At 40.5% G+C, this 11,411-nt stretch overlaps 1 protein-coding gene across 1 annotated transcript in view; it reads left to right on the top strand.

The window, feature by feature from the left end:
- SPEF2 (sperm flagellar and cilia associated 2) overlaps nucleotides 1–11,011 on the top strand; it is a 181,751-nt gene extending 170,740 nt beyond the window's left edge. Inside the window, exons 35-37 of the mRNA XM_004422725.3 lie at nucleotides 4,274–4,501; nucleotides 4,700–4,822; nucleotides 10,746–11,011. Coding sequence (XP_004422782.1) covers nucleotides 4,274–4,501; nucleotides 4,700–4,822; nucleotides 10,746–10,829 — 435 coding nt within the window. The 3' untranslated portion in view covers nucleotides 10,830–11,011. The remainder of the gene's footprint in view (nucleotides 1–4,273; nucleotides 4,502–4,699; nucleotides 4,823–10,745) is intronic.
- Nucleotides 11,012–11,411: the final 400 nt, after the last annotated feature.

Raw genomic sequence — 11,411 nt, forward strand, 5'->3', positions numbered from 1 at the left:
AGGTCTCTCTGTGGAGAGACATACAAGCAGGGGCCTGGAGAAGGTGAAGGAGAGAGCCTTGCAGATTCTGGGGGAAAGAGCATTTTAAGCAAAGGCAGCAGAGAATGCCAAAAGTAAGGCCATGCCTGATGAATTGCAAGGAACAGCAAGTCAGCCATTGTAGTTTAGAGGAGCGAGCTGGAGGAGAGTAGGAGGAAAGGAAAGTGAGGGGCAGAGGGCCCTGAGGGCCACTGTCAGGCCTTAGCTCTGACTCTGCCAAGAGTTGAGATGAGAAGTCATTGAAGCATGGCCATCTGACTTCAGTGTATGAGGATCTCTTCGGCTGCTGTGTTGAGAACAGACTCTAGGCCCACAAAGGAGGAAAGTAAGGAGAGCTAGTAATTCGGGGAGGTTTGTTTATCTGTTGAATCCTGCCCCTACGTTATTTCTATCTTGAGTTGGGAACATATGTTACCCATCTTTATGCCCCCCAAAGTAGCTGCCATATAGCAAGTGCTCAATTAGTGTTTGTGAACATGGCCAGGAAAGAAGAGAGGAAGAGAGAGAGGGAGGAAAGGAATCCAGTATCTGAGGTAGAGAGGAGGAGAGCATACGTTCCAGGCAGGGGTAATAGCAGAATCCAGGAGGCTGCAGTGAGTTGGAAGGACCAGGAAAAAGGAAGCATGTGCTAGAACTGTTACCATAGCAACAAACAGCTGCCTGGGTGGGTAGCAGCCAGGCCAGCTGGCACAGGAAGGCACTGCATCCCTTTTGTCCCTGAACCACTCATTTGCCATAAGCTAGTGCCTCCACCCAGGAAGCAGCTCCCCTGGAGTGCTTCTCTCAAGAGCTCTTTTAAAGTCCAAGGACACTGCGCAGGAATTGACCCACAAGCACTGCACAACAGAGATGAAACGGAGGTAGACGGCAGGAGATGGAGTGCATGTCTAACATTCTAGCCTGTTCCTGGCTTGGGGTGAACCCTAAGAGCTTTTGAAATACAGGATCCACCCACCTCCCTCATTCTTGCCTACGCCTTGACCTCACCATCCTGCCTCCAATTATGCCACTCCATTTCTGTGCCCTTTCCAACTGTTTTCTAGTTTCCTGGGCAACCTCATCCCAGGAAGCCATAATGAGCCTGCTCAGAAATAACACCTCCAACAGATCTGTATTCACTCCCAAGACATTTAATCAGATCCCTGCTTTTGCTTTCTGCATAAACAACTGGAAATCTCCCTGATGTTTTATTCTTCCTTACTCTTTTTCTGCAACTCATATTGTGTTATTCAGTGTGGTTCAGACCTTCTGTTTAAATCCATGGCTTCCTGGTTAATTTAAAAGAAACTCAAGAGCAAAGCATTCATGAGTAATTCACTAGGACTAGTGAAGCTTTAAATACATTTGGGTAAATGGTTCATTCTGGCCTGTGTGGGGTGGGGTTATGATGTTGGAATTCAGTAAATTGTGATCTCCCACATTTTGAAAGTGTTGTTACATCTTGGCAGAGTGTTTGAAGCCCCGGTATTTTAAACACATAAATTTTTATTCCATTCTACTCTTGGCGCTTTGCTCGCATTAGTCCCAAGGTTTGACCTTCTGTTGTGCCTCTGAGATGCAGGACTGAACTGACTGAATGATAGAAATTCATAGTCAGGCACCACTCCAGGGACACATTTGTTGGGAGTCCTTGAGGGCTGCCTTTGAGAGTTAGTGGAGTGTGACATAGTGTTTGCTAGCGCCACCATCTGTCCCACTGCTTAGGTGATAATGTGACTCACACAGAGTTTTGATGCCACTAATAATTGCTCATTCAGAAGCACTGGCTTTTCTCCAAACTGGCGTCCCTAGTTTTGTTCATACACCCACGTTCAAAATCGTGGTCTTTCAGAGGCGTCTGTTGGAGAGAGCCCCCTTCCGTTGAACAGCCGCCAGTCCCACCGGGATGCCGAGCTGCTCCTTTGTTCCCCATCTCAGCCTCTCCCCTCTTCCCCCCCTCCCACCAAGTCTATTCTCTCCCAACCCCTTAGAGAACAAAATTAGCAAAAAATTTAAAAGCTTCCTCTGTCATTATTAAGTTAGGGATACTTCACTCTAAAATTTCAAATGTTTAAGTTGTTACCTTTTGGCTAAAATTAAAAATTCATTTATCCCATGATGATTATATCAGGTCTTTGAGAAGTTAGTCCCTCTCTAGTTATGGAAATAGTGCAGAGACCAGGTTCCTTCTCTGTTTAATTTTGGTATCGCCTGCTCATCCAACCTGACTAGTCATTTTCTCACCCCTGGTTCTGTCTTTCTCTTGTCCATGCAGTGTCTATGCTGCACTCTGAATAGAAATTCATTCATCCTTCACTCACTCAGCAAGATGTTTTATGTCTCGACTATGTTCCTTTTACTATACTGAACGTTCTGTTTCCCTGGGAAATTATTGATGGGTAGCCAGTGTGATGATCCCCAAGCTTCCTAGGTGGAGACAAAAAGGCCAGTTTTACATTTCTGCTGTAGTATTTCAATTGCTTAAAATGGAGATGAGGCTGAATAGATAGGTAGGTAGGTAGGTAGGTAGATAGGTAGATAGATAGATAGATAAATAGATGATTGATAGATAGATGATTGACTGATAGATAGACAGATGATAGACAGATAGACAGACAGACAGACAGACAGACAGACAGATAGATAGATATACTTAATTCCAAAACCTTTACCTGTAGAGCCTTTCTCTCTCTCATTCTCTCTTTATCTCCAAGATTAGATTAAACTCCCAATTTCCCAAATGAGAGAAACCCAACTAAAGTGAGGTGACCACATAGAGCTAGAGCAAATACAACCTTTCTTCATTACATCACCCACAGTCCCTATGAATCCTTTACAGGGACTTACGACTACCACAGGCTTAATTTTGTACTGTGCCATAATATTTTTATACATGGGACTTACATGACTATTTGGAAAGAATTTTCATGGTCTATGCACTAAATGCTTCTACTGAATTGAATATTTATAGACATTGGCACTCTCTTCTTATTTTAAGCCTAGCTTAGCATTTTTCCTTCCTTGGGATAAAAGAGAATCAACATTCAGACATTCTTTGAAATTGGGCCAGTCAACATTCTGAGAACACCCATTTTTCTATGGCAAAATATCAAATATCAATTACCTCATCAGCAGAAACACACACACACACACCTATGCATACACATATACACATTTATTACAGTAAAAACAAGAAATACCAATGTACTGGAGAGAATTTGGAAAGTACAAAACAAAGTGAAAAAGAAATCACTGTTCCACTAACCAGAGGAAACCACTGGTAACTGTTTAAAATATCTGTTTCTTTTTTTCACGAATAAGTATACATACTTCAGAAAATGAGGATCTTAATATAGTTTTTGTGTTCTATTTTCTTTTTGCACTTATTATGTGAGTGTTTTCTCGTGTCACTAGGTATTCTTCTGAACCATATTTTTCACAGCAGTATAGTATTCCATCACAGAACCATCCTGTAATTTATGTCACCAGTCCCCCAGTTTTGGAATAATAGGTTTTCTATTTTTGCTGTAAGTAACCCTGAATGGACATCCATATACAAAAGCCTCTGTGCATATGTATATTTCTTTAGAATCAATTTTTAGATCTATAATTACTGGGTCAAAAGGTAGGATTATTTTTCAGACTTTTGATACATAAGAAATGACTTCAAAAACAATGTACTCTTTACCATGCTCAAAATGCCAGCGCCTGAGTGCATGGCTCTTGGCCAAGTTTCAAAGAGCAGCAATAAGATCCCAAGCTGACTTTCTATATTCATGTGGTTTTCTATTTTACCTTCTGAATGTTTAGTCAGGTTTAACCTCCAGAAGCCAAACAAATGTTCCCAAAGCAGTTAGAATCTATCAAGCTTGAGAAATTAACTTGCCATAACCTCTCGACTGAAGTCAATTCTGAAGGAAAATTCTGTTAAAAATCTACACTCATGTGTATAAGGCTGACACGAGTTACACTAATTCATTCCAGTGTCCGTTTACTGAGGAATACGATCCACCTGGCATGGAGATGAATAAGACACACCCCATACTGGTAAACTACCAGCAGAAACGGTCTAGGATTTTGACACGAGTTCCAGTGCAGCTAGCATATTCTCTTCTACACTTTGTTTAGCTAGTTTGTGGTAGGCATTATCACTCCACTGCATAAAAAGTGTGTGACAAAATTAGTGTTTTCTAGATGTCTCCACTACTGGAAAGACTTCAGTCTGACTTCATATTCTCTTCATTTAATGGTATAGACCTCCTCTACTGTTATGAGTCCAATTGAGGAATCTCCCGAACCTGAGGAAAATGTTATAAGTGAGGAAAGAGAGGAAAAGGAGGAAAAGGAAGAAGAAATCCTTGAGAATGCAAACACTGAAAAGATTTCCATGGAAACACTACTCAAAGTGTTCCGAGGAGGGAGCGAAGCACAGGACGCTAACAGATTTGCCGGCCACCTAAAGATAGAAAACATTTATTCAGAGGTTGGTTAGATTATCTCATAAAGGAGAAACCTGTACATAAGAAAAGTTGCCCTCAATTTTTAACATGTTTTCATGGAATTTCTCTCAAAATGTATCATTGTATAGAAATTATGGCAAATTACTTTATTAAGTAAAACCATTTTTTAACATCTGCTGGATTGTAAAGTTAATTAACTTCATTTTTTTTCTTCTTTAAAGAACTTCATAAAAGTATTTCAGGACCTAGGTGCCAAGAATCTGGAGCCAATTGAAGTTGCTGTTCTTTTGAAGCATCCCTTTATTCAAGACCTGATTTCAAGTTATTCAGACTATAAAATTCCTGTGAGTATTACCCAAAGGTGTCCTAATTCAGTTGAGCTCAGGTTTAGGGCACGATGGGGCATCTCTAATGTGGACTAGCAGAGAGGGGGAAGAAGCTGAACTTGGCCGGAACAGGGTCAGAGGAAGATAAGCTGGTAACAGCCTCAGGCAGAAAGACCAGCCCACAATAGCCAAAGCGTGGCCAGGGCAGGCACAGTAGAGGTAGCTATCAGTATTGTGAATAGTACTGTCAGTACTGTGGCGCTGCTTCATCAGGACTATGGGGCTACCTTGGGTCTACAACAGAAGGCTGGAGGGAGGTAGGTGATAGTTAAAGCTGGATGAGTGGCAGTATTAGTGTTGTGGATCATTCCAGCCATCTAATGACTCTAGCCTATGATTGAAGAGTGTAGAGAATAGAATCCTCCTTTGCCAGAGAGAACTAAGGAGACCATGATCTCCAGCCAAGTGCTGACATATTCGTTGTGCTCTAATCATGGTACACATTGTCTATGTAGTGCATACAATGACAGTGCATACAAAAGATTGGATGCCAGTTCCATCAGGGAAACAGTGTGCAAAATGGGGAAACTGAGGACAAAACCTATAGAGACTGGACCGACCTAGCAGAAGAACGAAAGAGCTGCACCTCAGAGCTCACACAGTAACCAAGCAAGTCTCAACCACATGTGCCAAACGTGCATCCTCTGTGGCAAGTCCCAGGTCTCTAACAGCAAGGGCTAGGGAAGGCAGAGGCCGACCTGCTTCAGAGCATGACAAGTTGCTACAACCCTCGCACATACCAGTTCAAGAGCATGAAGTCTCGCTATTTGGCTCCTGCTCATTGTTTATTGAAGTATAAAGAGTTTGCTGAGTTTAAGATAAAAGCACTTTCACTTTGATAAAATGAAGGTGGTCGAAGATGCATTTCTCCTTACTGCTCAGTGATAACCACTTGTGCCCAGAAATGAGACTATCCGGACTTAAATATCTTTGTATCTAAATTTATTTGTTCTAAATTGCTTAACCTTTTAAAAAAATATAAATTGTATTACCTATGTTGGTAATAATTGAAATTGATTTCTAACAAGCTAGCAGACACTAAGCTCATCCACTAGTGTGGTATGAGTATAGCATTTAAGAACACAAGCTCTGAAATCAGAAAGTCATGGGACTAGATCTCAGGTCTACCACTCACTAGACACCTGACTAACTCTCTCTTGATCCTGGCTGTCTCGTCTGTTGAATGAGGATAACAGCCATTCCTATTCAAAGGGTTGCGGTGAGGATTAACAGAGATTGTGCTCATAAGCACTTGGCGCGGTATCTGACACACAGCAAGTACGGCAGAAATGATCGCTGTTATGATTCCTATTCAATACTGAGCAGTTACTCCTGAGGCTGATAATGTCAGGTTCCATGGGAGACAGAAAAATGAGTACCAAACTCGGTTGCTGCTCTTGAGCAATCGGCTTCTCTTTGCAAGGGAATTTTGACATACAGGAATTAGAAGAGAATGATATAAAGTAAACCACTCAAGCACAAAATTACAGAAATTCAAAACATAGGACTTTTTTGTTCTAGAAGCTGAGTCTTCTAAGATGGCCAGGGTTTTGGACAGCGCAGGGAGAGAAGAGGACTACATGGGTTTTCCTGTTAGGGTGGGGAGGGCAGCATCCTAGGTGAAAGGAGAGGCCTGGGCACAGGTGTGGAAGCAGAACTGCAGGGGAGGAGCGGGAACGCACGGGTCGAAGAGCAGTCAGTGAAGGGCTTAGCGTGGTCCCATCAACTTAGTCAGATCAGGCCAGACTGCAAAGAACCCAGATGTCACATGGAGAAACTTGGATTCTATTTGAAAAGCGATGGAGAATGGATAGGCTTCTGAGCAGGAGCATGATGTGATATTAATTTCTTCATCCCTAAGCGTGTCTTTGTCTCTTAACCATATCATATCATTAGGTCTCTACATTCAACAGGGCTCTTTTAAAAATTTTTTGTGTCTCTATTTAAATAGGCCCCAAATATTTGGAAACACGGTTGGTAATTATTCCAAGTGGTTGCACTCATACATTCCACAGCATTTACTGTTCGCATTGAAACTGATATGTGACATGTCCGTTTTCAGCATCTTGTATTTCATGCCTTGGTTAATGAAGACCAGATTTCTTCCCCATTTAGGATTAGGAGGGTATAAGGCAGCGTGACCCTAGAATTAGTGAGGACAGAGCACGTCAGAATGAGACAAAGGGGTGGAGAGAGGTGGGTGTGTCAGTGTCACATGCAGGGTCCGGGAGAGTCACCAGCTGCGGGATCTTCCCCTCCACTGCTTTCCTCTCACCAAATGTCATCGCATAAGGTGGGTTCCAGAGGCCCGTTGCTTTAGACTGCATTTTACACTACACGTTCTGTTCCATGGTTCAGGGAACAGCCCTCTTATTTTGAACCAACAAAATAGTTTTCAAATTCCCTCCGAATTATGCCTAATGGGATTTATCTTATACTACCAAGAACAAGTCGGAGCATGAAATGATGCCACAATTCCTTCTTCCCATAATGAGAGAAAAGCTCCCGTCACAAAGTCAGGACGGTTTGGGGACATCCTTACTCTGGCCAGAATGACTGAACGTGATTAACTTGCAGAGAAGATTCTATCTGGCATTTTCCTGAGAAAAGAGAACAGCCAACAGATGGCCACCTTTGAGAGTCAGTCCCCTGAAGAGGTGTTCTGGCTCCCAGGGAAAACTGGAGTTGACGGAGCTCTTTTTAATTTTTGTATTTCTGTCATTTTGGGACGAGTTTTATCAACTTGCAGTGCCCCTCACCTGAAATACTATGGGGATTTTGGACAGCATGGTTCCTCTTTGCACAAGACTATCTCTAGTGTGGCAGGATGCTTAACATTCTGGACCGCTACCCACTATATTTCAGGAGCACCTTGACATATTGGCCACCAAAACTGCCTCTGCACATTCTTCCAATCTTCCCTGGTGCGCAGGACCCCTCTGACTGAGAGCCACCCAGCTGGAGGGTGTCTGACCTCCAATGAACCAGTCACAGTACCTGACACTCTAATAGCAGAAAGAGAGTTAGTCTGTCTGTCAGTCAGTCAGTCAGTCAGTCCATCCATTTGTCCGTTCCTTCATTGCTAGAATGTTTCTATTTAGTGAGCTTCTTCAACTCTCGCTTCCCTCATCCTTCACATCTCCTCCCTGTCACTTCCCCGAGAAATCTAATGAAAGGACGGTGGACCACCATAATCGGGGCTTGTCCAGATGATTGTGAATCAAGGAGAGTTGAGCCTATGACCTGAAATGCTTAAATTCTGATGTTCTAAAATGAAAGAGGTTCCCTTTCCAGTAAGGGACTCTATTCTCATTTTCACTAAGCAAAAAAGAAAAGAAAGAAAGAAAGGAAAAGAAAAAAAAAAATCTCTGAAGACTCAGTTACCATCACACTCGTCCTGTCATCATTTTTTGCTCCAAATATCCATGTACAAGAAAATAGACCACATTTTAAAATGAACTTTAACCACAGTGCTGTTATTTGAAGATCTTTCAAGATAAGTAGAGCAAAAGCTAGAGTGTGGTTTTTCAGGTTAAAATGCTGTTTGCTGTTACAAACAGTGGGAGTGAAGGTTGTTGCCTAACACTTGGTGTTTACAAAGTTCATGTTTGGAAGCAGCAACATTTTAAAATACGTGTTTGAAAAAACCAAGTATGTGTAATTATTTTGATATGTTTTATTTTTGCTCCTATGGGAGGTGGCCTGGCTTTGTGGTTAGGAGAGAGGGCTTAAGAGCCACACTGATTGGTTCACACCCACAAACTGTGTGACCTTGGGCAAGAGACCTCATGGTGCCTTGGTTTCCCCATCTGTAAAATAGGGTTAATGATCATACACATCTCATTTCTTATATGGATTAAATGACTTCATACACATAAAGTGCTCCGCTCAGTGCTTGGCAGATAGAAAGCACTCCATAAATGTTAGACGTTATTATTGTTATTACTGGACTATTGGTAGTTGCAGTGCAGAGGAAATATTTCTGAGCTGTGTGAAATTATATGTAGATGGACTAATACACTGGCATTTCATCTCCTGACTTCAGTTTCTGCTCTTTGGAAAGAAAGAAGGCTTTCATGGGTGCAATGCCATGATGACAGAGGTTCAAACTGAAGTTCCAGGAAGCCCCACGTGGTCAATATCTACATGGAAGATCCAGATTTTGTGTTGAATTTTATAGTTATTTGAGTAAAGTCACTTATTTAACTTCTGCTTTCATAGATCTTATACAAAGAGGTTATTTTCCGGTAATGTTCCTAAATTTTATTAAGAAAATGCTCAGGTTAAATGTAACAAGATCAATGAGGATACTGTAACTAGGTTGTTAGTAAAATCAATTAATTTCGTAGGACAAATATATTGACAAATGTAACTGAACACACTATTTTCCATACCAACCTAACAAATGTAGTTTCTTATAATGAATACATGCTGAATAAATGTAAAGTTCTTTTAGCAAACCTGTAAATCAAGCATATATCCTTAAAATGAAGGTTTCCATTCAATAGGAGAAAACAATAAGTCTTTTAGTATTAAAATCAGAATGTCACAGAAGAATTTCTTATAAACGAATGAGACAGGACCCAATTACACGAGGACACACTACCTGTAAATATAAATATAAGGGACTTTCCTCCCATTTTGTCTTCAAGGTCTCTGACTTTAAAATATGCTCCAAACTTCTCTTTTATCTTTATAACAAATATGATGGCTGCTTCAGTGCACCCATGTCAAACATTTCTGGACTCTCAGGCTTTTCTCCATTAACTGCTACTGAAAATTATGGCCGCTGATTTCAGCTATAAACTTAGCCAAGGATGGTTTAAGTATCTGGAGCTTATAATTTTCCCCACGCTATAGAGTGTCAGATAATCACAGGTCAGCTCGTTGCTTAATCCCCAAGTTAACATGTAATAGTCAGCGTTAGTTACTATATATATGCATACTACTCAAAGATGACATGCTATTAAGAAGTGTGTTGGGTGCAACCAGAAAGGTCAATAGTGAGCAACTGTTCTTTTTTGCTTAGTTCACTCAAGATTGACCTTTGGCTATAGATCTATATTTTCAAAGAACAAAGTGCCTCAAGAAAATGATTCACTATGTTTCCTGGCAGTGACTGATATAAGCAATGTGCGTATCACTTGGCAGGGGTCAGCTCAGATAGTGAACTAACTCACGCCTCTGTGAGGAAAATGACAGGAAAAAGTCAAGTTGAAACCTTTGGAACTCAGCTCTGAAGAAAAGAAACTTATATTCTTAAAGCACTCTCCTAAATTTGTGGAAAAAACCCTAGAAACTGCATAAATTCTACATTTTCACATGTGTTTGTACCCCTTCTATATTGTAATAAATTTTAAATTTGTTTTAAAAATATCTGTGATTTAAAATGTAAGATAGCTGGGTATTTGAAGTGGATGAAAAACAGATATTCTAACCCTGATATGAAAAAAACATGGAGAAATGAGACAATTTCTCCCTGCCCCCACAAATAATCTGTTGTTCTGAAATTCTATGAATCTGTGTACATGATTAATTTGGCATTGATAGGGAAATAACCTTTTGGCTTGCCCATTATGTGCCAGACTCTGTGTAACTGCTTTTACAAATGTTATTTAATCTAATATGACAACTCCATTTAATCTAATATGACAACTCCATTTGATGAGGAAATAGAGGCTCCAAGTTCTTTGCTATCTTTCCAAGGGTACAACTAGTAAGTTGCAGGGCAGAATTCAAACTAAATCGAGAACAATTTTCTCAAAGAAAAAAAATCAAAATAAAAATAACTTACTGTTTAATCAATACCATATATTAGATGAGCATTAATCCTAAGTCATTTATTAATATTTGTAACTTTTCTTTAAATCTCCTCTCTTAGGATATTAATTTTTTAAGGAGTGAGAGTGTACAAGGAAGTGATGGAGAGCGATCTCTTTCAAGACTTACAGAGGAAAAGAAATGAAGACAAAAGAGTGTGATTTTTATAACTTGACAATGAGTCTTCCAAATGTCAAATGTAAACATGGTGTTTGTCATATATGTTATCATTGTAATTGTAGAAATGACCCCTACCAGGTTATGAGGGGCACTGAAAATTTTGGGAGCCTTCCTTACCTCAGAGAATATTCTGTAATAAACTTTAAATTTCAGAGCAAAAATCCAAAGTAAGAATGAGTGCATTCTGAAGTGATTCTGAAAATAGAAGGCACTAGAATGATATGTTCAAAAATAAACACACAGGTAAGTCATGAACGATCCCTATGGGAAGTACCTACTTTAGGCAGATACAGTGAAAATTCCCCCAAAGCTCCACATCCGGGCGGTACTGCTGTGTACGTTTTGTAGTTCTTGCTCTGTGTGCAGTAAAATTCCAAGGTTCATCCCACTAGCCAAGGAGAAGACTGCATTGTCGACTTCTAGTACAGTCAGGGTCCCATCATCTATTCATGATTCTTTCCTAATAGAATAGAATGTTTCCTGTACAGATAGATGTACTTGTACAATTGTACCTTTTTACTTGTATAAATTAGCGACTCAAATTCAA

The sequence above is a fragment of the Ceratotherium simum genome, chromosome 18, assembly GCF_057802395.1.
Source record: "Ceratotherium simum simum isolate JZ-2026a chromosome 18, ASM5780239v1, whole genome shotgun sequence".
In the NCBI taxonomy this organism is placed as follows: domain Eukaryota; kingdom Metazoa; phylum Chordata; class Mammalia; order Perissodactyla; family Rhinocerotidae; genus Ceratotherium; species Ceratotherium simum.